Below are 27,111 nucleotides of genomic sequence, written 5' to 3'. Positions count from 1 at the left end.
GGATTCAAATGAATACCACATCGTTATAGAATGGCTGTTACCCCGAGAAAACACCATTATCATACTTTTTTGTGCACTGTGCAAGTAATAATTATATTGTTAAACTAAGACAAGCTTTGTATGCTTGGTATAGATGTTTTCCTTTGCTTTGCACAGCTGAGCACTTCACACAGTAATGTCAGACAATAATGTAATAAAAGTTTTTTAAATTTTAATTTAGGGTTGTAATAACATGTTAATATTATATTAGAAATTCTTATTTTAAATAGCTCTCTTACAAAAACGAGACACCAATGGAGATGTAACAAAAGACACCACTGAGGTTTTCCTGTTACACATACAGAGAACCACAATGATAGTTACAGCCACCAATGGAGATGTGGTGGGGCATCTTTTCACTAGTCAATATAAGAACACCATGAGAAACGTGACGTTATGCTATCATGTACTTGACAAATAGCCTTATTGTCAGATATGTTGAGAATGGACATTTTGAATGGACTACACTGCTGAACATGCTCACAATGTGTCCTCCACAAACTGTGTATACTGTCTGGAAGACACATGAGCCAAACAAATTATATGTATTTTCCAAAATAAGACTCAGCTTTGACTTGGTTTATTCAATGTCATTTAAAGAGAATAAATACTCCCATCATACAACAAAGTGAGCAAAGTGATAACGTACCAGAACAGGCACATAAATTGGAGTACACTGTATTCATGAAACATAGTAGTGCTGATCTAGGATCCGTTTAGCCTTTTCATAATCATTTATATGGTTACATGGACAGAGGGTAGCTGGTCTTAGAACAGCACTCCTACCTGAGACACTTTAGGAAATGGGACCTATGACTGTAAAGAAGTGCATTAGTCCACATTTCAGCCCTAGGCCTCACCCTGCAGTAATCCTACAAGACCAGGAGTATTAGACCCCAGAGGTCTGTCAAATACAGTACATGAAGCTCTTCTTACAGACAAGATATTGGAAGCACCCCAACTTAATAGTTTTTTACCCTGTAGTGTAGAACATATACAGTGGGGAGAACAAGTATTTGATACACTGTCGATTTTGCAGGTTTTCCCACTTACAAAGCATGTAGAGGTCTGTAATTTTTATCATAGGTACACTTCAACTGTGAGAGACGGAATCTAAAACAAAATCCAGAAAATCACATTGTATGATTTTTAAGTAATTAATTTGTATTTTTTTGCATCCCCCCCAATTTGTTCTCCAACTCATAAAACATTTTAGAAAAAGGCTCAGTTCCGTTATCCTTGCAAGGTGAAGTATTGAAAGGTATTGAAAACAGGGTCAATCATTTTGACCATACCTTTTAAAAAAAACAAGTATTACTTGTTAAACAAAATCTCTCCCACTGGCTACAGACGTCAATTAAATGTCTAGTTTGGATTTACATTTGCTTGAGTTGTCAACTAACTTGAATTCAATGTGAAATCAACCAACAAAATACGAACTTTCCCTTACATATATGAGTTTTTGCAAATCCAATTAGTTTTCCAAGTTGATTCAACATCATCACATAGATATATATATATTTTAATGACGTGGAAACAGCATTGATTCCACCGGTTTTTGCCATGGACTTTCTCTGAGCAACTGTATTATAATACAATACTATAATTTCCCAATTTGTTTGATCATACAATATAGCACAGTATTTTTATAATTTATTTTATACAGTCATTTTTGCTCATCTTTATCAAGGCTGTCAATAATTTCGGACCCCACTGTATATACAGAATGTTATTGTTACTTAGTAGTCCTATCTTTGTGTCAAAAGGCGAGCGTGGGAAGAGCGCCATTCATACAGTAAGCTGCATTTAAGATGGAGAAATGGAGAAAAGACTGAACATAAAATATCTTTACTGCATTATCCCCTACGCTAAACAACCCACATTCATCAACCTTCAAGTCTTTTAGAGATGGCGGTGAACATAACGTGTGTCATGAAATGTCCTGGATTTTTTTCTCAGTTAAAATGGTGACAGATCCACAGATCAATGGTAGGCCTACAGTTCATTGCATAACAGCAAGGAGGCTTTGTACATTTGTTTGAAAAGATCTGTTCTTTCTATGAAGTCAAAAAAAGTCATTAAGCGTCCTTGACTCTTTAAACTTCACTATGTGTATGTTTTATTTATTTAACATCATGAAAAGAAGAACAGAAACTGATTTTGAGAAAGAGAAATGTCATTTAACAAAGAGAATGCATAAAGTACCAAAATATTGATCATACTCTACAACAATAGTCTGGCATGAAGTCAACTTTTTTTTGTCATTCAGCAAATGCTCTTGTCCAGAGCGACTTACAGTAGCAATTAGGGTTACGTGCCTTGCTCAAAGGTACAGAAAACAGATTTTCCACCTGGTTGGCTTGGGGATTCGAACCAGGGACCTTTCGGTTACTGGAACCAAAATGCTTAACCACTAGGCTACTTGCCTCCCTGTCCTATAATAATAGAGCTTATGTCCTTTAAAGCACAGAACAGGCTAATACTTGCACATAGAGTATGAATGAATATCTCCCGAGGATGATGAGACTGCACTGCAGAGAGACATACAGCAGTTCGTGGGAAGGATACTGGTCATTTAGATAGAATCAGTCGGGTATCTGGACTTTTCACAGTGTAATTCAGAATGAACTGAACTTAGGTGTCTGCTATGGTGTCATGAGCTCAAGTGTTTCTCATTGTTCCAGGTGAGTGGTATTATGGCACTATGTTGTGAGCCCGGCTAGGCCCCCTGGTGGAGCCAAGTTAATACCCTTTGTGGAACTAGACTATGCCCCCTGGTGGAGCTACAGTAGACTATGCCCCCTGGTGGAGCTACAGTAGACTAGGCCCCCTGGTGGAGCTACAGTAGACTAGGCCCACTGGAGGTAGGGTGGGGAAGAGCTACCGCTAGCTGTAGTGGAGTCATCAGAGATCTTCCTAGAGGAGGTGTTGACAGACTTGACAGACGGAAAGCGGTGCACCAGATGGTTTTGCTTGGTCCTGCCGCCCATCGTCACGGAGCGGCTCCAATCTAAACAGGGTCAAAGGTAAAAATGAAGCAACCTCAGGAACACTCTCTATGAACCACATGGGGCTTATGCAATATCAGATAGACTGCTTGGAGGTCCCTTGACTGTACCTGAGTAGTCATTGAGCCTGAATCGGCCACAGCACAGGTGGATCCTCCACTGCTTCCTCACATTCTCTTTCATCAGGCAGTGGAACACAAAGATAAAGAACCCTGAAACACAGCCGGAGAGAAGATAATGGGTTCTCTCTCTCTCTCTCTCTCTCTCTCTCTCTCGCTCTATTGTACAGTAGACAACGTATATTGGTCCCCTTACCTTGCAGACTGTTGAGGACTGAGAAGAGGTGGAGCATAGGTACCCTGGCCGGTCCCCAGGTAAAAAAGGCTATTGGCCAGGTGAGACCCAATAGGAAGGTGAGACTGGCCACCGCCCTCAGATCATGCATGACACTGCGCTTGTTTACTGTAGCTGCAGGATTATTGGTCTGCATGTGTCGGATCTGGATCAGAACCATGATGAACACGACCATGTTAAAGACCAGGACCAGTAGCACGAATGCCACGATGGTGATGTAGAAGAAAACGTTACTCTGCATCCAACAGCTGAGAATAGGAGGAAGAGGGAGGCAGAGAGAGAGTGAAATAGAGAGAGAGAAAGAGAAATGTGATTAATCACATGTATCCGTAACAGTGGTCAACTGGCCATGCTGCATACTCACAATGGCTCTGAGCCCTGTAGAGAGTCAAGGGAGTCCCCAGATAGAACATTGCCATAGGCATCCTTCTCTATGGCCAGGACCAGGCTGACAACCACCAGAGGAATGCCTGTGTAGAGACAGAGAACTTTACTTCTTCATTCTATTCCCTTGGTCAAACAGGATCCGTGTGAAGGATTCAATCGCTGACTACAATATAAAAACACTCAAAAGGAAATTAAATTACTTTAATTTACCTTGATTTAATTGATAGACTGATGTTCATTTTTTTTTACAATATGATTGACAATATGGGTTGCACCATTCAATTGGACTACTTCTTCTACATCCATTAATACCAACCATAAGTCTGTGTGATTAACGGGGGCTGAGCTAGAGTGGTGTTTGTAAGAGCGGATCCCCAAATGGACTGGGGCCGGGTCTTTTTACAAAAACATCTGTAGAGTCCGAATCGTTTGAGATACAAACTATTAAACGATATCTATGAAAAGCTGAGACTCATGAACATGCCCAAATTCTGTGACGCTCACAAGCTACACAAGAGTCGTAAGAAGGTAAGGTACATAGAAGATCATAGTAAATCTGAGGACATAGTGTCTATAACACTGCAATAAGCAGTGAGAGACGGAATCTAAAACAATAATACAGAAAATCACATTGTATGATTTTTAAGTAATTAATTTGCATTTATTGCATGACATAAGTATTTGATACATCAGAAAAGCAGAACTTAATATTTGGTACAGAAACCTTTGTTTGCAATTACAGAGATCATACGTTTCCTGTAGTTGTTGACCAGGTTTGCACACACTGTAGCAGGGATTTTGGCCCACTCCTCCATACAGACCTTCTCCAGATCCTTCAGGTTTCGGGGCTGTCGCTGGGCAATACGGACTTTCAGCTCCCTCCAAAGATTTTCTATTGGGTTCAGGTCTGGAGACTGACTAGGCCACTCCAGGACCTTGAGATGCTTCTTACGGAGCCACTCCTTAGTTGCCCTGGCTGTGTGTTTCGGGTCGTTGTCATGCTGGAAGACCCAGCCACAACCCATCTTCAATGCTCTTACTGAGGGAAGGAGGTTGTTGGCCAAGATCTCACGATACATGGCCCCATCCATCCTCCCCTCAATACGGTGCAGTCGTCCTGTCCCCTTTGCAGAAAAGCATCTCCATAGAATGATATTTCCACCTCCATGCTTCACAGTTGGGATGGTGATCTTGGGGTTGTACTAAACCTTCTTCTTCCTCCAAACACGGCGAGTGGAGTTCAGACCAAAAAGCTCTATTTTTGTCTCATCAGACCACATGACCTTCTCCCATTCCTCCTCTGGATCATCCAGATGGTCATTGGCAAACTTCAGACGGGCCTGGACAATGCGCTGGCTTGAGCAGGGGGACCTTGCGTGCGCTGCAGGATTTTAATCCATGACGGAGTAGTGTGTTACTAATGGTTTTCATTGAGACTGTGGTCCCAGATCTCCTCAGGTCATTGACCAGGTCCTGCCGTGTAGTTCTGGGCTGATCCCTCACCTTCCTCATGATCATTGATGCCCCACGAGGTGAGATCTTGCATGGAGCCCCAGACCGAGGGTGATTGACCGTCATCTTGAACTTCTTCCATTTTCTAATAATTGCACCAACAGTTGCTGCCTTCTCACCAAGCTGCTTGCCTATCGTCCTGTAGCCCATCCCAGCCTTGTGCAGGTCTACAATTTTATCCCTGATGTCCTTACACAGCTCTCTGTTCTTGGCCATTATGGAGAGGTTGGAGTCTGTTTGATTGAGTGTGTGGACAGGTGTCTTTTATACAGGTAACGAGTTCAAACATGTGCAGTTAATACAGGTAATGAGTGGAGAACAGGAGGGCTTCTTAAAGAAAAACTAACAGGTCTGTGAGAGCCGGAATTCTTACTGGTTGGTAGGTGATCAAATACTTATGTCATGCAATAAAATGCAAATGAATTACTTAAAAATCATACAATGTGATTTTCTGGATTTTTGTTTTAGATTCCGTCTCTCACAGTTGAAATGTACCTATGATAAAAATTACAGACCTCTACATGCTTTGTAAGTAGGAAAACCTGCAAAATCAGCAGTGTATCAAATACTTGTTCTCCCCACTGTATATATATTTATAAATATACAGCATACCAACAATGAAGACACAGAGAGGCAGTCAATAGCGATTTAATGTGCAAACATTGCTATTGGGAGGCAGAGTTCTTTTTTCAGCAACTATGGCTTTATGGCAGCATAACTATAACGATTGCATCATCACACAAAACTCTGATAGTTTTCCCCAATGCAATGTGTAGATTGCGTCTTGCTTGTGCTACGGCAATATCCCTAACAACAGACAGATAGCCTTTAGAAGTAATTCATAACCCTTGACTTATTACACATTTTGTTGTTACAGCCTGAATTCAAAATGGCAAAATAAACCAAAAAATCTCACCCATCTACACACAATACCCCATAATGACAAAGTGAAAACCTGTTTTTAGAAATGTTTGCAAACTTATTGACAACGAAATACAGAAATATCTTATTTACATAAGTATTCACAACCCTGAGTCAACATGTGTTAGAATCACTTTTGTCAGCGATTACAGCTGCGAATCTTTCTGGGTTAGTCTCTAAGAGCTTTGCACACCAGCATTGTACAATATTTGCACATTATTCTTTTTTTAATTCTTCAAGCTCTGTCAAGTTGGTTGTTGATCATTGCTAGACAGCCATTTTCCAGTCTTGCCATAGATTTTCAAGCCGATTTATGTCAAAACTGTAACTCGGCCACTCAGGAACATTCAATGTTGTCTTCGTAAGCAACTTCAGAGTATATTTGGCTTTGTGTTTTAGGTTATTGTCCTGCTGATATGTGAATTTTTCTCCCAATGTCTGTTGGAAAGCAGACTGAACCAGGTTTTCCTCTAGGATTTTGCCTTTGCTTAGCTATTCCGTTTATTTTTATCCAAAATAACTCCTTTGTTCTTGCTGATGACAAGCATACCCCTAACACGATGCAGCCACCAGTATGCTTGAAAATATAAAGAGTGGTACTCAGTGATGTGTTGTGTTGGATTGGCCCCAAACCTAACACGTTGTATTCAGGGCATAAAGTTAATTTCTTTGCCAAATGTTTCACAGTTTTACTTTAGCCTTATTTTAGCCTTATTGCAAACAGGATGCATGTTTTGGAATATTTTTATTCTGTAAAGGCTTCCTACTTTTCACTCTGTCATTTAGGTTAGTATTGTGGAGTAACTACAATGTTGTTCATCCATCTTCAGTTTTCTCCTATCACAGCCATTAAACTCTGTAACTGTTTTAAAGTCACCATTGGCCTCATGGTAAAATCCCTGAGCAGTTTCTTTCCTCTCCGGCAACTGAGTTAGGTATGAAGCTTGTATCTTTGTTGTGACTGGGTGTATTGATACACCATCCAAAGTGTAATTAATATCTTCCCCATGCTCAAAGGGATATTCAATGTCTGCTTTTTTATTTTTACCCATCTACCAATAGATACCCTTATTTACAAGTTACTGGAAAACCTCCCTGGTCTTTGTGGTTGAATCTGTATTTGAAATCACTGCTCGACTGAGATAATTGAGCAGTGATCCGACCTTACAGATAATTGTATCTGTGGGGTACAGAGATGAGGAAGTCATAAAAAATCCTGTTAAACACTATTATTGCACACAAGAGTCCATGAACTTATTATGTTAGTTGTTAAGCAAATGGTTTCTCCTAAACTTATTTAGGCTTGCCATAACAAAGGGTTTGAATACTTATTGACTGAAGACATTTCAGCTTTTCATTTTTTATTAATTTGTAACCATTTCTAAAAACAGAATTCCACTTTGACATTATGGGGTATTGTGTGTAGGCCAGTGACAAAAAAAAAAAAAAATGTAATCAATTTTAAATTCAAGCTGTAACACAACAGAATGCGAAAAAAGTCAAGGGGTATGAATACTTTCTGAAGGTAATGTATATATTTTCGGAACGTTCGTTCAAATCATCACCAAGTTGTTATTTCAGCTGTTCAGAAATATGAGGCTTCATTATCATGTCGCTCAAATTGGTTGATGGTTCAGAAGAGGCTGAGTAAAGCATAGTGTAAATAGAGAAACTTGAATGTGTGTGTAAAATCACACATGCGCAGAATGTTATTCGGATCCTTAGTTTTGAGAAAGACGTTTCCAGAGGGGCGGGGGCGGGGGCGAAAACTCTGTGTTCGTAGCCTCAACCATAAAAATATTAATGTCAAGTAAACAGCTGATTGGCCAGCTCAGCTAATGAGCCAATGAGACCTCTCAGCCAAAAATATGACATCATCCTCTATGAGGAAATAGCAAGCATTTTTTAAATGGTTTGAGTTGGGGTTTAAAAAAATAAAAATATCTAATTTATGACTTGGCCACAAATACAAGTATAGGATGAGTCAACGACATTATTTGGGTATGAGTTAACAGCTTTTAAAATATTTTCATTGGACAGTTACTTTAAAGATGTTTTTACAAGTGTCCTTATTTTGCGTCAGACTGCCTTGGCTTACCCCAGCCGAGGGTGCAGAACTTGAGGATGTAGGAGGGGATGTAAACGTTGAAGACCTTGACCAGAGAGAAGTACATGTGGACAGCCTCCAGGCCCATCCAGGTGAATGAGGCTAACAGGAAGTAGTGCAGCGTGGCTGCCGTGGTGATGCAGAGGCTGTAGAAGCCGAAGGAGGACAGCCAAGAGTCCATCAGGAAAACCAGGTTGAGGCCCAGCAGAGCCACAGAGAGGTTGATGAGTATCTTAGACGGATAGTCTCGACGCAGCTTCCTGTGACAGAGTGGAAAGGAGTGTGTGAGAGATAGAGAGAGAGGCACAGGGTGAGAAATTGGGAGATGAGTGGAAAGAGATTGAGAATGAGAGGAATAGTGAGAGTGGCAGATGAAGTACAGGAGGAGATTAGATAATACAGAGAGAAAAGGGGGAGAGATGCCAAAGGATACAGAAAAATAGAGAACAATATTCTATCTGTCTGGATGCTGACTTACTCAAAGACAACGTAGGTGAGCAGGCTGATGCTCAGGAAGATGGAGGACACACCACAGCCCAAGTAGGAGATGGCCATCAGTGTCTCCTGGTCAGCCTCACTGATAGGAGTCCTGGACACATCCTGTAGGACACCACAATAGGAGCATAATATATCAGTCCAGATGCACTGCACTAATGCAGTAGTGTGATTTGAAAAAGGTGACTCACCAGGAGCACACCAAAATGGGTCAGGTGGTAACAGTGGCAGGTGGTCTGATAAGCGGAGATGCTTGGTAGTGTCTCACAGCCGTTGCAGTCCCACCCACCACTCCCATTGTTCTTCTGGAAGTCCCAATACACACACTCCACCTTGTCGTTTTTCTGTTGGGGAAGAAAAGGATTTAGCTCGTCGTCGCTACGCTCAGTGGTAAGATAAAGCTATTTTTTTATTCCTCACCTCTTTGGGCTTGAGGTGAGTAAGTGTCACCACCACGGGATTCCCGAGGTTGCTGACATTGCTGTTATTGACACTGGCAGACACCACGTAACTATTCAGCGTCCAGTTGGTCTCTGGATCCTGTGAATGATCATAAAACTTTAACACTGAATTACTGTACATTTGCTGGAAGCTTTCATTTGAAATAAGAAAACCATGAAACACCCCGAGTATCCTTCCTTATTAATGAATAATTGACCCAAAATAATTAGACACCTCATACGTTGTTGATGGCATCACCTTGAAGAGCTCCTGTGTGCCATAGAAGTGGAACTGAACTCGCTTTTTTTTGTTTCCCTCGGGGAAGAAGTTCTGAAGGGCACGGGGCAGAGAGATGGACGCCACCGTGCCGTCGCAAGGCTGACTCAGGAATGCCTGGTTGACAAAGATCTACAACAGAAAGAGGTGTACATATACTTACCAGGTGATGCACACTCACACACACACAAGCTACCACACACACCTCATACTCACAAACACATGCACAAACGCTCACATATACACTCACAGACTCACACACACACACAGCCAACACTGCTGTCTCATGCTATAGAGACATTGAACCACTGGTCACTTCCCGATTCACACTGTGTACTTAAATACTGTATCCCCGACGTAGCTCATCATAATATTTCTACTACTGTACATTGTATTTTAGTTACACTATTTATCCACACCACATATTTAAATATACACTGGATTCTTGACATAACTTACTCTAATATATCTACTGCTGTACATATCTTTCTAAGCTGATTTTGTGCAAATTCTCCAGGTGAATATACAGTATGTATAGATTACATTTGGCTACTGCTACAGCGCTATTTGGATTTTTAATCAGATTTATCACACCGTTCTTGATTTCTTCTTCTTTTTTTCCCCCTTACATTTGAATTGTTTGACATTTTACTGCATTGTTAAGCGGTAGTAACATAAGCATTTCACAGCACCCACTATAACCCCTGTTAAACTGTCAACTTTGATTTGATTTGAAGTAATCAAAACATATGTTTTATTCAAGTCGTCCTATATAACTCCATTCCGTCATGGAATTAAATGTAATAGGTCATTACACCACAGAGACAACACTGGACAAGTGTTGGAATACACACTGTTATTGTAAAGCAATGTTCTTGTTCCTTTAAATCGTTGTAGTTTCATTATCATTCAGTGTTTCGGCGCAGTTTAAATCCTGTGCTGTTTTTCCACATTGAAGGTTAACTAGAAATGAATGCTAGAGGCTAGAGTCAGTTCCGAGAAACCTTTAGCTGTTTCACAATAACCTCTGCATTTGTCCTACATTTTCTCTGTTCGTTCAAGGGCATGCCCTCATTTGAATGGAGTAAAAACAGTCTAGTGTTTCATGCTATTGATTTTCAGTAAGGAAGGACTCGAGCAAAAAAGGATCGGACATTTATATTGACAGGACAGGTATTTGACTGCTGGAGCATAGACAGTGTATCTCTGTCCGCTGTGATAGCCACTGCTTCTCAAATCCAGTACGTGCCTGATGAGAAAATAGAGTGTTATTGCTGACTTACCTCTGGAGCAAGGCCAGTTGAAAAGGAGGACACGCCAAACGTGAGGCCCTGGAACTGCTCTGGATCTACGTTGATCATGGAGAGAGCCAGGGAGGGGACGGTCACATTTTGTGACTCCTCAGGGAAATCCATCTGGTCCCCAACGCTGCCTGTGATACCCAGTATGCTGTTTTGAACATGATGGGAAATGTGAGTGACAGATTTGCCATAAAAGACAGCAGTGAAGAAAAACATTAGACGAGGCTAGATTCAAATGTACTCTTGTAATGCAACCATATTCCCTCTCCCCGTTGTCCCTTTCCCTTACTCGTTGGCGACCGCTGATAGGTTAGAACTGGACCCCAGGATGTCAGCGATTATGCTGACAATGTCCTCGCCGAGGGCAGGGGTCACTGTGCTGACCCCCAGAACCTCATCCAGCTTCTGGATCACGGTGGCCAGCTGGGAGTCACTCAGGTCCCCCTCGACACCCAGGAGGTCCTCAATCATGTCCACCACATCTGCTGAGTTGTCTGGGAGGAAAAGACACAAAGTCCATAGTTATGTAATACATCATTGTAATATTTGAATATACAACTAGACAAACAAAGGGAAAGAGATAGGCTAGGGAAGTGCATGCATGCCGTTGGTACAGTATAATACATGACAAATTACTGTTATTTCACCAGAACCTAGTCACTGGTATTTAGACTGCACAAGGGACTTACTTGCTGTGACGGTGACATTGTCCAGATCAGAGATGGTGATCATTGGCTTGCATGCCTTCAGGTTTGGCTCAGCCCATTTGGCCTTCTCAGTCACTCCATCCAACTCACTAATGTGAAGAAGGGGACCAAGAGAAAAGGAGATTAAGGTGAAATGAGCAGAAGACGAGAGGACCAGTCTTGTCTTGTTCTGATCTGTAGTCATTAAGCAATATGTTGCTATTTTGCATAATTGCACATCTATTTTTACAATGATAAAAAACAATAATTTCAAGGACGGTGGGCTAAGGAGTCATCATGGAGAACATAAGTAAAATACAAATGTTGTATTTGGCGAATATGACAAATACAATTTGATTTGATGTTATGTTCCTGAATGGCTGAGTTACAGTTTTGACTTAAATCTACTTGAAAATCGATGGCAAGAGCTGAAAATGGTTGTCTAGCAATGATCAACAACCAATTTGACTGAGCTTGAAGAATTTTTAAAATAATGGGAAAATGTTGCACAATCCAGGTGTGGAAAGCTCTGAGAGACTTACCCAGAAAGACACACAGCTGTAATCACTGCCAAAGGTGCTTCTACAAAGTATTCCCAGGGGTGTGAATACTTATGTAAATTAGATATTTCTGTATTTAATTTTCAATACATTTGCAAACATTTCTAAAGATGTGTTTTCACTTTGTCATTATGGGTTGTTGTATGTAGATTGGTGAGATTTGTCAAGACATATGAATACCTTCTGAAGGCACCGGAGCTACGTTGTTGCTTGCATGCGATTGGCTGTGGTCTTGGGGGTGGCATACAGCCTGGGAGACAGGCTGCCTGTCAGACATGTTCAGGTCTTAAATGCCCCATGAGGGCTGAGATGCCCCAAGAGGTCGTAGCTGATGGTAAGGACATTTAGCTTGGTAGTAATATTCTAACTTATAAACTGAAAATGAGCTCCAAACACAAACTAAGGCATAATATTAGCATGAAATGTACCATCCCTTAGTGCAGTAATCAATAAAAACACATGTGTTGATACAACGTGGGCTCTTTATCTTGTGATCTCAACAAAACAACTTCTGTTATGTCATAATCATGAGAAAATGATATTGTGATCTTGACTAAACAACTTTTGTTATGTCGTGATAATGAGATAAATAAGTTGTGATCTGGACATAATGAGGGCATTTTTTATTTATTCATAATGATGTACCCTCTGGATTTCCATAATGCCCTTGGGTCGTTGTGACGTGCCAGGGTTCAGGTCTAAGAACAGCTGTTTCGACTAGTCATAGTCTTGCTTCGGTACTGCAGTTTAACTGACACCTGGCCCAGAAAGACCATTTCCAAAAACGGCCACATACAAAAGACAGATTTGAAAATTCCTAATGAGACACTTTAGTCACCAAATTTGTGCACAAAACATCCATTGAATTAATTCAAATAATTGTTGCTGATTTTATTTTCCGTCACTCACAGGAGTGAAGTTGAGGGTGGTGCATCTGCCACACGTGAAAGTCAGACTCTAATGTGGTTTTCCAACAGCAAAGCACATATCAATATGGCAGTGTTGTCACTCTTTATAAAACATATATAATGTCGAAGTAAACGTGCACTGCTTCCTGTGCGCACTGAGGGCTAGTGTACATGTGATGTTGGTCCGTGTAAACCGGATGCAACCCAGATACAGATGGTCCATGAATTGGTGTATGCGAACATGAGTAAATTACCTTGAACACAATGTTCAGACATCTTGGGCGCAGTCTCCAGGGGACTCATTTATAAACCGTGTGTCCATACAAAATATACCCCAAAATGTGAATGCGTCAGTTGGCATTTATTTAAAAAATGTACAATATGCCCACCTCCTGGCAAACGTTAGACCACGTGTATGCACATCTGTTAGTGGTGGAAATATTGTATTGCAAATTGGCGAGTAGGCCGAAGTATTTTGTGCAAATGGAGGATATGATGAAAAGCATATTTATGAATAAAACAACTGGAAAACATATTAACAAGAATGTAGCAATTTGCCTTGAGAAAAATAATCTGTTTTATATGATTACTTTATCATCTAAAATAATTAGACATAAAACTTGATAATTTTTATTTTATTTTCATAACCAATGCAGAACAAATTCCTTACCTTTTCTAGCCGTGATGGGTTTATATTCCCGAAGGAGCCATACGACAAATTACCATGTGCGTCTCTGATTTAATTGGACCAATAGCCTAATAAATAAATTCCGATGCACCGATGTAGTGTGGGCGGAATGAAGCTCCGACAACGTTGTTCGGTGTAATTGGTCACTATTCTTTGGGTGCTGAAATCAGTGGTTGTTATATAAAAACTTCGTCAATCGTGGAGTTAAGTTTAGCCAGCTAGGGGAAATGCAAAACGTTGTGGGATTCAAACCTTCTGCTGACAGGTCCAGAACAATTTGCCATTAAAACATTCTGCCAACACAGTAAAGACTGGTAGCTTATGTAAAATATTTGACAGTATGGGTAACGTTAGGCTACAGTATTGTTGTGTAATAGGAGCACAACATCATTGCCTATTTAATCTCAGAGCATATACCATGGCAGGACATAGTTACGTGATAATGCCCTCGAAGCCAGTGTTTGGAGGATATGTTGGCACGCACCGCATTATCACTTTTATACAACAGGTTACCAAAATATTCAAATAATGATTGACATATTTTCCTACTTTCAATACTGTATTTTTATTAATTTATTCATAATCATAATATTAAATTATTTCACAATATATAGTCCCGACACAAATCTAGGTTGCTACCCTAGGTCTTTCGATCTATTGGTTCGGTTGCCAGAGACGCTAACCAGGAGTATGTCTGTCAAATTCTGATTTGCGGGGCCTGGCTCCTCAGTTGGTGGGGGTGGCTCCCAAGTGGGTGGGCCTATGCCGTCCCAGGCCCAAACATGGCTCCACCCCTTCCCAGTCATGTGAAATCTGTAGATTAGAGCCTAATGCATTTATTTCAATCGACTGATTTCCTTATATGAACTGTATCTCAGTAAAATCGTTGAAATTGTTGCATGTTGTGTTTATATTTTTGTTCAGTATATTTTTATATTTACAATTGTGTATGAATTCACTGTGTACAGCCATCAACATACTATTGAACTGAACTGCACATCTAACGTGCTTCCTTGTATCTATCGTCAGAATAAACACCACTCAACTGTGTATATGAACTCAGCAAAAAAAGAAACGTCATCTCACTGTCAACTGCATTTATTTTCAGCAAACTTAACATGTGTAAATATTTGTATGAACATAACAAGATTCAACATCTGAGACATAAACTGAATAAGTTCCACAGACATGTGACTAACAAAAATGGAATAATGTTTATTTTTTTGATGAGTTTATATGTGCACGTACCTGTTAGATAATTGGGGTCGTCCTGGTATGTGCTTTTATTATGTTAATATGTTATATGTTATTGCTGTAAGAGCGAGTTAGCTAGCATGCTCTAGTTGTAACGGTTGCATTAGCTCCCTGCTAATTCAGCTATTTCCATGCTAATAGACGAATCACTTCCTCGAGTCTATTTTCAGGTACTTGCATTTATTGTATTTTCAAAAAAATGTATTGAGTGTCATTGTTAGGATGTTTGATGACAAAATCCCCAGTCTGATATTGACATGCAAGTGACGAATCACGAATCTACAGCCATCAACATACTGTTGAACTGCACATCTAACGTGCTTCCTTGTATCTATCGTCAGAATAAACACCAACTGGAATCGCTGGGCTAGGCAGAGTTTTCTTTAAAAACACAACGCAAAAGAGTTATGAAGTATGATTACATCTGTTTCACTGGTGCCGAGACCAAATCAAATCAAATAACATTTGTCACATACACATAGTTAGCAGATGTTAATGCGAGTGTAGCGAAATGCTTGTGTTTCAAGTTCTGACAGTGCAGTAATATCTAACAAGTAATATAACAAATTCACAACAACTCCCTTAAACATACAAATGTAATGGGATGGAATAAGAATATGTACATAAAAAATATATGGATGAGCGATGGCTGTGCGGCATAGGCAAGACCAGTCTTTTTGTTACACTAAATGTCAAAAATTTGCTAGCAAGCTAACCAACAACTTTAACAATGTTTTTGAGAGACAAGTGCTCATTGTGCAAATGTATTTAAGTTTTCAATAAACATGGGAGACGAAATATAGTTCAAATGTTGTCAACATTTTAAGCCAACTCTTGTTTGTTTTGTGCTAAAGTTGTGCACGCGTCGGTTTTGTTGCTAATCATCAAACCCAAACCATCCCGTATGAAAAACATGTATTTGCTCCTGCCCCCTTCAATGTTTATTACGTTGAGTAAACATTCCTGTAGGAGCCTTAACCACTGGGCACAGACGTCAGTTTTGATTTATATTTGTTCGAGTTGTCAACTACTGTGAATTTAACGTGAAATCAAGAAAACATTTCACCATGTCATTGGATTTAAGTTAAAAGTTAGCTGAAAAAAACACGAAGTGTCCTTAAGTTTTACTTCTTGCAAATCCAATCAGTTTTCCACGTTGATTCAATGGCATCACATAGTTTATTATATTGTTTTAATGGCGTGGAACCAACGTGGGACAATGTTTCACTGTTTGCATAATAAACATTAGGACAATGTTTCACTGCTTGCATAATAAACATTAGGATAATGTTTCACTGTTTGCATAATAAACATTAGGATAATGTTTCACTGTTTGCATAATAAACATTAGGACAATGTTTTACTCTGACAGCAGAGGCTTTCCTTTCACGGACCCATAAAACTGATTATCCTCATCATTCAGTTATTGGACTTGTCTGGTTATCTTCATGCAATATTAATATCTGTGTTGTGAGACATTGGTAGCCTAATAATTCAGTTGAAGGAAATTGATTCTTGCTTGATTGCTAGCAGTCAGAGATCCACCAGTGTCACATCTGTGAGTAGGTGATTGTGTGCACATACGGAAGAGCGCATAGAACAGGATTGTATTGTGTGTTGAAGTTAATTGAAGGAGGGCCTCACTGAGCCGTCGCTATGGCAACATGTGTTTTTTTCCTCTGACCGTTTTCACAGCTCTGGCATTGAACAGGTAAAAAGCTGAATATTGTCATAATACTAAGAGTACACATTCTCAGAAACACAAATTCTCAGAAAGACATAAAGGGCTAAGAGGACTCGGCCACTGTTTGTTTTGAATAAAGCTTTTTTTAAATTTTGCCTGGCTTAACAAGGTCTACTGCATTGTGGGATATAATACACATAATTTTACTTTACAGTATCATACATGGTGCTCTCACCATAATCCATACATCCTTGAGAATTTCTGACCACGTGGCCTGACCATACAATGCATTCGGAAAGTATTCAGACCCTTGACTTTTTCCACAGTTTGTTACGTTACAGCCTTATTCTAAAATGGATTAAATTGTTTTATTTCCCCCCATCAGTCTACACACAATACCCCATAATGACAAAGCAAAAACAAGTTTTTACACATATCTAAAAAAAACATTTAAATACTGAAATATCACATTTACATAAGTATTCAGACCCTTTACTCAGTACTTTGTTGAAGCCCCTTTGGCAGTGATTACACCCTCGATTCTTCTTGGGTATGACGCTACAAGCTTGGCGCACCTGTATTTGGGAAGTTTCTCCCATTCTTCTCTGCAGATCCTCTCAAGCTCTGTCAGGTTGGATGGTGAGCGTCGCTGCACAGCTATTTTCAGGTCTCTCCAGATATGTTCGATCAGGTTCAAGTCCGGGCTCTGAGTGGGACACTCAAGGACATCCAGAGATTTGTCCCCAAGCCACTCCTGCGTTGTCTTGGATGTGTGAGCTGGGTTGATGTCCTGTTTGAAGGCGAACCTTCGCCCCAGGCTGTGGTCCTGAGCGCTCTGGAGCAGGTTTTCATCATGGATCTCTCTGTACTTTTCTCCATTCATCTTTCCCTCGATCCTGACTAGTCCCTGCCGCTGAAAAACATCCACACAGCATGATGCTGCCACCACCATGCTTCGCCGTAGGGATGGTGCCATGTTTCCTACGTCTAGCATTCAGGCCAAAGAGTTCAATCTTGGTTTCATCAGACCAGAGAATCTTGTGGAGTTTTCCCAGCCACCGTGCTTCTACACCTGCATTGCTTGCTGTTTGGGGTTTCAGGCTGGGTTTCTGTACAGCACTTTGAGATATCAGCTGATGTACGAAGGGCTATATAAATAAATTTGATTTGAGTCCTTTAGGTGACTTTCGGCAAACTCTAAACAGGCTGTCATGTGCCTTTTACTGGAGTGGTTTCTGTATGGCCACTCTACCATAAAGGCCTGATTGGTGGAATGCTGCAGAGATGGTTGTCCTTCTGTAAGGTTCTAATATCTCCACAGAGGAACTCTGGAGCACTGTCAGTTACCATCGGTTCCTTGGTCTCCTCCCTGACCAAGGCCCTTCTCCCCGATTGCTCAGTTCCAAACCTCTTCCATTTAAGAATGATGGAGGCCACTGTGTTCTTTGGGACCTTCAATGCTGCAGAAATGTGTTGGTATCCTTCCATAGATCTGTGCCTCGACACAATCCTGTCTCAGAGCTCTACGGACAATTTCTTTGACCCCATGGCTTGGTTTTCGCCCTGACATGCACTGTCAACTGTGGAATCTTATGTAGACAGGTATGTGCCTTTCCAAATCATGTCCAATCAATTTAATTTACCACAGGTGGACTCCAATCAAGTTGTCGAAACATCTCAAGGATGATCAATGGAAACAGGATGCACCTGAGCTCAATTTCGATTCTCATATCAAAAGGTCTGAATACTTATGTAAATGTGATATTTCTGTTTTTAATTTATTTGTAAAAATTGATAAAAACCTGTTTTTGCTTTGTCATTATGGGGTATTATGTGTAGATAGATGTGGAAAACAATTAATGTTATTATTTTATAATAAGGCTGTAATGTAACAAAATGTGGAAAAGGGAAGGGGTCTGAATACTTTGCAAATGCACTGATGGCACATATGTTTACCAATCAACAAGCATTGTTGCAAACGTAATGTTAGCTGGGCCTCTCACCATTTCCTGGAAGCCCTGGCACCACTGTTCTTCTCACAGATCATAGTTTCTGTCTTCTGGGCATCTTTGATTGGCCATATATACACACCCCTGATACTCTCATGGGTGTCCTCAGGACAGCTCCCTGGATCTGTAGAGGGGGAAAGAAGTAAGGCACCGTCCTTCTTTCCTGAAGTAATCACAGCTCTGAGAAAGTATGGGTGACAGCAGTGGACACCATTCATTCACTTATCAAGTCTAATATGCACTGACTGCACAAAACATTAGGAACAACTGCTCTTTCCATGACATAGACTGACCAGGTTCATCTAGAGGAAAGCTATGATCCCTTATTGATGTCACTTCAATCAGTGTAGGTAAAGAGAATGGTTAAAGAAAGATTTTTAAGCCATGAGACAATTGATACATGGACTGGGTATATGTACCATTGAGAGGTTGAATTGGCAAGACAAAATATTTAAGTGCCTTTGAACGGGGTATGGTAGTAGGTGCCATGCGCACCGGTTTGAGTGTGTCAAGAACTGCAATGCTGCTGGGTTTTTCACGCTGAACAGTTGTGTATCAAGAATGATACACCACCCAAAGGATATCCAGCCAACTTGACACAACTATGGGAAGCATTAGAGTCAACATGGGCCAGCATCCCTGTGGAATGCTTTCGACACCTTGTAGAGTCCATGCCCCAGGCAAAAGGGGGGTGCAAACTCAATATTAGGAAGGTTTTTGTAATTTTTTGTACACTCAGTGTAGATCAGCAAATCTAATACAGATCGAGGAAAGCCGTGCTGTACCTATATGTGAGACGTGAACGTCTCTGCTGTCTACCTGGATCTCTCCACCAAAATGGATCCTGGACAGAAGGTCATTGATGAGTCTCTGAGTGGTCATGACGTTCCGTGCATCAGCATCCTGAACATGGAAGGTACATCTAAACCTATACAGACAACATGGGATGAGCACCCGAAACCATAGGCAGCTGCTAATAGACCAGGATCCATACGTATCAAGCGACTTAGAATAGGACTGCTGATCTAGGATCAGGTCTTCCGTATCCATGTGATCTAAAAGGCAAAACTGATCCTAAATTAACATTGTGAGATGCATGATACATGATTATCATGATACATACCTCCCATGATTCAGTAAAATATCAAATAATGGTTACTGTAATTTCAACTGCATACTAAATCAAGATGTAGTTTTCAATATCTATCAAGGCGTCTCTGAATGATCAGACATGGTTTGTTTCATCATCACTTACCTTTTCTGATTTCTCAGCTCAGCAGCCTAACAGAGAAGACACCACAAGGAAGTATTTACTGTTCATCAAACACACACAATTCATTGCTACCGGGAAACCATTTGTTTATTCATATTGAACATTATTTGAAGACAAGGCCATAGACTTACAGTGTGGTAATAAAGATTATGGTTATTAATTGTTGCAGTAGTATAACTGGTTCCTTATTGCTGCGATGATGCTTTGTTTACCCAAATTACATTTGACATTTAATCATACCCTAATCAATTTGCATGTTTGATAAAAGCCTAAATGTTTAAAGCATTACTCACCATCTCCACTCTTTGAGTCTCTTTTTTATCATTGTCCCTATAAAAAAAACACATGGACAAAGGTGTAAAGTAATGAATTACAACTACTCTAGTTACTGTAATTGAGTAGCTTTTCCGATAACTTTTTTGTTGTATTTTTCAGTCAGTAATTTTACTTCTACTTGAGTAAAATGTAATGTAAGTAACAGTACTTCTACTTCAGTAGGATATTTCAGAAGCCTACTCTTTCCACCCCTGATTTTAGTTGCTTTGAATATTACATCTATTTTGAATATGTTCATAGTATAATAGTATTTTTACATACAGATGTTGCAATCATAAAATAAATTAACTTAGTTGCTGTTTATTTCCATTTCCATTTATTTCCTCTCTTACATTTTCAATTGAATGCATGGAAAAGATCATGTGTAACAACCTTAAGGTAACCTTAGCAAAGTTAGCTCATTATTATCAAGGTCAATGTTTTTATTTGAAAAGTAACTCAATAACTTTTACTCTGAGTACTTTTTAAATGATCTACTTTTTACTTTTACCTGAGTAGCTTTTTTTACACCAGTAATTTTACTTCCTTGAAGTAACTGTACTTCAACTTGAGTAGAATATTTCAGGACTCTTTCCACCCCTGCACATCAAACGCAGTCTTGCTTTTATTATGCTATTTTACATGTAGCCATATACATTCATGTAGGTAGGTGATGCCATTTGTGAATGATGAGGACTTACTTATAAGTCGATTGAAATATTTGGAAATGTAATGCGTTCATCCTGACTTCCCCAAGCTTTCTCTGAACCTGTAGCCAATACATAAAGACACTGCGTAAAAAGTTATATCGAAGAGAATGTCATTGTACGTTTATCATCTTCCAGTTTCAGTGTTGTCATTGTTGTGTTTCTTACCCACGTCTGAATGGTCTCCCCTGGGTCGCTGCCAGTTACAGTCATTGTCATGTTCAGCTTCATTTGAACTCTGTAGAAGGTGGATGCAATGCCTAGCAGCATAACAGTGGAAATCATTGTACATTTGAACAGCCTTCATCTCTAACCTTGAATATTGCACCCATGGAGATGGAAAGAAGTTCAGAGCCACTGAGATTTTTCTATGAAAATGAAGCATATTTCTTGCGATAGCAGACTCTAATCAAATGTGTCTTATTGGCTGACCTGTTCCTGTTGAGTTGAGGTCTGAAGGTTCTTTGGTTGTAGACAGGCCAGTGGGACTTACAGGCAATCCAAGGGATGGTTGCTGTGTCTCTGTAGGGGTTACAGGGTCTAAAGACAAGAAATTAACCAGCTTCTTTTGAATAGATTTATGAAAATGTAATCGAAGCCAATTTCAGGTCCTCCTTAGTGCATAGCAGTCAGCATTTTTATTTTATGAAATAACTTTGTCACCTGATGTATTAGTGCTGGTTGGTGAACCAGGAGTGGTGTTGGTGACAGTGGGAGGAGAGGCTGTCACATTGGGGAAAGCCCCTGTGAAGAAGAGAGATATTACAAATAGGTATGCCTAACAGCGTGAAAAATGTGAATGTGCATTCCATTTGCATCCATGTGTATGCTTTTGTGCATGCTATTTGTATGTGTTTGAATATGTACAGTTGAAGTCTGAAGTTTTAAATACACCTTAGCCAAATACCCCCTAAACTCAGTTTTTCACATTTCCTGACATTTAATCCTTGTGAAAATTCCCTGTCTTAGGTCAGTTAGGATCACCACTTTATTTTAAGAATGTGAAATGTCAGAATAATAGTAGAGAGAATAATTTATTTCAGCTTCTATTTCTTTCATCACATTCCTAGTGGGTCAGAAGTTTACATACACTCAATTAGTATTTGGTAGCATTTCCTTTAAATTGTTTAACTTGGGTCAAACATTTCAGGTAGCCTTCCACAAGCTTCCCACAATAAATTTGGTGAATTTTTGACCATTCCTCCTGACAGCGCTGGTGTAACTGAGTCAGGTTTGCAGGCCTCCTTGCTCGCACACGCTATTTCAGTACATTGTCCATTTGGAAGACCCATTTGTGGCCAAGCTTTAACTTCCTGACTGATATCTGAGATGTTGCTTCAATATATCCACATACATTTCCAGCCTCATGATGCCATCTATTTTGTGAAGTGCGCCAGTCCCTCCTGCAGCAAAGCACCCCCACCTAATGATGCTACCACCCCCGTGCTTCACAGTTGGGATGGTGTTCCTCCCCCTTTTTCCTCCAAACATAACGATGGTCATTATGGCCAAACAGTTCTATTTTTGTTTCATCAGAACAGAGGACATTTCTCCAAAAAGTACAATATTTGTCCCCATGTGCAGTTGCAAACTGTAGTCTGGCTTTTTTATGGCGGTTTTGGAGCTGTGGCTTCTTCCTTGCTGAGTGGCCTTTCAGGGTAATTCGATATAGGTCTCATTTTACTGTGGATATATATATTGTTGCACCTGTTTCCTCCAGCACCTTCACAAGGTTCTTTGCTGTTGTTCTGGAATTGATTTGCACTTTTCGCACCAAAGTACGTTCATCTCTAGGAGACAAAACACGTCTCCTTCCTGAGCGGTTGTCACATTCTGACCTTAGTTCCTTTGTTTTGTCTTTTGTTTTAGAATGGTCAGGGCGTGAGTTGGGTGGGTTGTCTATGTTAGTTTGTCTATGATTTTCTATTTCTGTGTTTGGCCTGGTATGGTTCTCAATCAGAGGCAGCTGTCAATCGTTGTCCCTGATTGAGAACCATAGGGGCGGTAGGGTAGACTAGTGGTTAGAACGTTGGACTAGGAACCGAAAGGTTTCATGTTCAAATCCCTGAGCTGACAAGGTACAAATCTGTCATTCTGCCCCTGAACAGGCAGTTAACCCACTGTTCCTAGGCCATCATTGAAAATAAGAATTTGTTCTTAACTGACTTGCCTAGTTAAATAAAGGTTAAAAATATATATATATTTAGGTAGCCTGTTTTGTGGGTGGTTATTTTCTGTTTAGTGTTGTGTTGCATCTTACAGGACTGTTCGTTGGTTGTTTATTGTTTTCAGTGTTCATTAAAATATTTAAAATATGAACCCTTACCACGCTGCGCATTGGTCCTCCTCTCCTTCCCCAGACGATAGCCGTTACAGCGGTATGACGGCTGCATGGTCCCATGGTGTTTATACTTGCGTACTATTGTTTGTACAGATGAACGTGGTACCTTCAGGCATTTGGAAATTGCTCCCAAGGATGAACCAGGCTTGTGGAGGTCTACCATTTTTTTTCGGAGGTCTTGGCTGATTTCTTTTGATTTTCCTATGACGTCAAGCAGAGGCACTGAGTTTGAAGGTAGGCCTTGAAATACATCCACAGATACACCTCCAATTGACTCAAATTATGTCAATTAGCCTCTCAGAAGCTTCTAAAGCCATGACATTGTTTTCTGGAATTTTCCAAGCTGATTAAAGGTACAGTCAACTTAGTGTATGTAAACTTCTGACCCACTGGAATTGTGATACAGTGAATTTCTTGTGTCATGCACAAAGTAGATGTCCTAACCGACTTGCCAAAACTATAGTTTGTGAACAAGACATTTGTGGAGTGGTTGAAAAAATACTTTTAATGGCTCCAACCTGTGTAGGTAAACTTCCGACTTCAACTGTACATTGAGTGTACAAAACATGAATCACTTGTTTTTTCCATGACAGCCTGACCAGGTGAATCCAGGGGAAAGCTATGATCCCTTATTGACGTCACTTGTTAAATCCATTTCAATCAGTTCAATCTGCCGATATGCCCTTGAGCAAGTCACTTTACCCTAATTTCTCCTGTAATAATGCTCCTTTAATAATGCCAATTCAATAATGTTTACACAGCTTGCATTACTCATCTCATATGTATATACTGTATTTTATACCATCTATTGCATCTTGCCTATGCCGCTGAGTCATTGCTCATCCATATATTTATATGTATATATTCTTATTCCATTCCTTTACTTAGATTTGTGTGTATTAGGTGGTTGTTGTGGAATTGTTAGATTACTTGTTAGATATTACTGCACTGTCTGAACTGGAAGCACAAGCATTTTGCTACACTTGCAATAAAATGTGCTAACCATGTGTATGTGACCAATACCATTTGATTGGATTTGATTTTAAGTCACTCTGAATAAGAGTGTCTGCTAAATGACAAATGTAAATGTATAACGTTTGTACATTGTACATTCGTTCAATGGGGCCCTTTTAATAGGACTCAAAATAGCACCCACAGTAGAATACAGTAGAACACAATAAGTATGGAAACTAACCACACTGGACGTTGGTGTCATCTTCAGGTAGGCAAATCTGGTAATCCCAGTCATTGTTGTCCCATCTCACCACATTCCCATCAATACAGCTATGGGCCCTCAGCTCCTCAGCTGTCCGCTCATGCCCCCACATCCTGAACAGGCTGATGGCCCCCAGGAAGTTCTTTCCATTCTCAAACTCCATCACCCCACCCACTATGTTATGGGACACCCCCAAGGTCAGGGTGCCATTGTGGGCCAGTTGCCGGGGCAGGGTGGCGTTAACATGGGCGTCCAGGCGACTGCTCCCATTGATGTAGAGCCGGAGCCTCTCGGAGTGGCTGGACCATGTGAGGCAGACATTGTGCCAGCATTTCAGGGGCAGATCCTCTGGTACGGACCACTGATGCCCAAACAGCCATGCCACCAGGAACCCTCCTCGGCCTGCCAGACCCAGCTCTACCTGTCTCTCGCCAGGCGCCTTGTACACGAAGCCTGTCCACTCAGATGTTGCGATCTCCCGGTGTAGGTGCACACACACACTGAGCTCTTCCAGGGGAGGCACTACGCACCCCTTATCCAGCTGCCACACACAGTGACGGCCCATGAACACCACTTTCTTACCCCACAGGCTGGGGCCTGGGGAGCCTGGTACAGACACAGAACCAATATCACACACTGACATTGGACATTATTGGACAATTTCACAAAACTCCTCCAGTCTTCAGTCAAAGCCATAACGCATTTGATTGATACTACTATAACACTAATGCTTCATAATTACATTATTATACAGTATATTTATGACCATACCAGAGCATGGAAGACAAGTGACTGCCAGTACTGATAAACACACAGTTATTAAACAGGGTCTCCTGGCAGAATCCATCACGAGTCTAAAGACAAAAGAGGAACAATATCTCTCATGTCAGAAAAGGGGAACAAGGACTAGGACTATTTGCAAATAGAATTGTTATCAGTACAGTGCCCCCCATAATTATTGGGACAGGGTAGCATTTCCTCTTATTTTTTCTTCTATTCTCCAAAAGTTTGGATTTGAAATATAACAATGACTATACGGTTAAAGTGCAGTATGTCAGCTTTAATTTGAGGGGATTTTCATCCATATCAGGTGAACCATTTATTAATTTGTACATAGTCCCCCCACTTTAGGGGAGTAAAAGTATTGGGAAAAATTAACTTGTGTGTATTAAAGTAGACAGAAGGCACTGTACATGCAAACAAAACTATGACTTACCTGTGTCATTCCCCAGTCCAAACAGCACTCTCCTTTGCCAGAAAACACAAGCAAATGAGAGTTTAATAAATTGTCTCTTATATGTCTATAATATTCAATGGAAGGTAAAGAAAAAAGGTTGACCTCCTGGGATAATAGTCTTTGTTGAAGGAGGGAGACTTTAGTGTATTTGTCTTTAAGAAGACCTCCACGCCCTCTCATTTAGTACCCTAGGTTACTTATTAATTAGCAATAAAAGTAACTAATGCAACAGAGGGCAGCTGGACCATGCTTCTACAACTTTAGCTCTTCAAAAATGGAAATAAATACAAATTCTACCCAACTTAGATGTACTGTATGTGCCTTATGTACAGTTAAAGTCAGACAGATTATTTCACTTATAATTCACGGTATCACAATTACAGTGGGTCAGAAGTTTACATACACTAGGTTGACTGTGCCTTTAAACAACTTCGAAAATTTCAGAAAATAATCTCATGGCTTTAGAAGGTCCGGATAGGCTAATTGACATAATTTGTGTCAATTGGAGGTGTACCTGTGAATGTATTTCAAGGCCTACCTTCAAACTCAGTGCCTCTTTGCTTGACATCATGGGAAAATTGTAAAAAATAAGCCAAGACCTCAGAATATTATTTTGGAGACCTCCACAAGTCTGGTTCATCCTTGGGAGCAATTTCCAAACTCCTGAAGGTACCACGTTCATCTCTACAAATAATAGTACGCAAGTATAAACACCATGGGACCACACAGCTGCCATACCGCTCAGGAAGGAGAGGCGTTCTGTCTCCTAGAGATGAACGTACTTCGGTGTGAAAAGCGCAAATCAATCCCAGAACAACAGCAAAGGACCTTGTAAAAATGCTGGAGGAAACAGGTACAAAAGTATCTATATCCACAGTAAAACAAGTCCTATATTGGCATAACCTGAAAGGCCACTCAGCAAGGAAGAAGTCACTGCCCAAAAACCGCCATAAAAAAGCCAGACTACAGTTTGCAACTGCACATGGGGACAAATATTGTACTTTTTTGAGAAATGTCCTCTGTTCTGATGAAACAAAAATATAACTATTTGGCCATAATGACCATTGTTATGTTTGGGAGAAAAAGGGGGAGGCTTGCAAGCCGAAGAACACCATCCCAACTGTGAAGCACGGGGGTGGTAGCATCATGTTGTGGGGATGCTTTGCTGCACAAGGGACTGGTGCACTTCACAAAATAGATGGCATCATGAGGATGGAAATGTATGTGAATATATTGAAGCAACATCTCAGACATCAGTCAGGAAGTTAAAGCTTGGTCGCAAATGGGTCTTCCAAATGGACAATGACCCCAAGCATACTTCCGAAGTTGTGGCAAAATGGCTTAAGGACAACAAAGTCAAGGTGTTGGAGTGGCCATCACAAAGCCCTGACT

General features: G+C 40.4%; 1 protein-coding gene across 3 annotated transcripts; it reads right to left on the bottom strand.

Moving 5' to 3' along the window:
• Positions 1-603: 603 nt before the first annotated feature.
• Positions 604-25,842, bottom strand: LOC109864727 (adhesion G-protein coupled receptor G2). 3 transcript variants are annotated; one of them, XM_020452630.2, is made up of 23 exons: positions 25,699-25,842; positions 25,254-25,336; positions 24,462-25,088; positions 21,589-21,669; positions 21,358-21,465; positions 21,094-21,185; positions 20,920-20,987; positions 20,197-20,233; positions 19,886-19,911; positions 19,416-19,558; positions 18,625-18,754; positions 11,531-11,637; positions 11,131-11,335; positions 10,824-10,989; positions 9,499-9,672; positions 9,244-9,363; positions 9,015-9,167; positions 8,807-8,928; positions 8,320-8,588; positions 3,766-3,871; positions 3,363-3,649; positions 3,158-3,259; positions 604-3,049 (listed from the first exon to the last, which is right to left on the bottom strand). In XM_020452630.2, the coding sequence occupies exons 2-23, from the start codon at positions 25,327-25,329 to the stop codon at positions 2,889-2,891; spliced, it is 3,360 nt and encodes a 1,119-aa protein (XP_020308219.1). In that variant the 5' UTR covers positions 25,330-25,336; positions 25,699-25,842; the 3' UTR covers positions 604-2,888. The 3 variants fall into 3 exon arrangements, with proteins under 3 accessions (XP_020308219.1, XP_020308220.1, XP_020308222.1); XM_020452631.2 differs by having other exon boundaries at positions 9,523-9,672; XM_020452633.2 differs by having other exon boundaries at positions 19,416-19,474.
• Positions 25,843-27,111: the final 1,269 nt, after the last annotated feature.

This window comes from Oncorhynchus kisutch, linkage group LG19, assembly GCF_002021735.2.
Source record: "Oncorhynchus kisutch isolate 150728-3 linkage group LG19, Okis_V2, whole genome shotgun sequence".
In the NCBI taxonomy this organism is placed as follows: Eukaryota; Metazoa; Chordata; class Actinopteri; order Salmoniformes; family Salmonidae; genus Oncorhynchus; species Oncorhynchus kisutch.
Note: the sequence above shows the minus strand (reverse complement) of the source record. Positions and strands in the feature narration are given on the sequence as shown.

Bases quoted from the DNA above. Each gene is read 5' to 3' on its own strand.
- LOC109864727 (XM_020452630.2), bottom strand. From the start codon at position 25,329: ATGGATTCTGCCAGGAGACCCTGTTTAATAACTGTGTGTTTATCAGTA. The intron at 10,990-11,130 runs GTAAGGGAAAGG...TGTTCAAAACAG, and splicing joins CTATCAGCGGTCGCCAACGA to CATACTGGGTATCACAGGCA. The intron at 3,260-3,362 runs GTAAGGGGACCA...GCTGTGTTTCAG, and splicing joins AGTCCTCAACAGTCTGCAAG to GGTTCTTTATCTTTGTGTTC.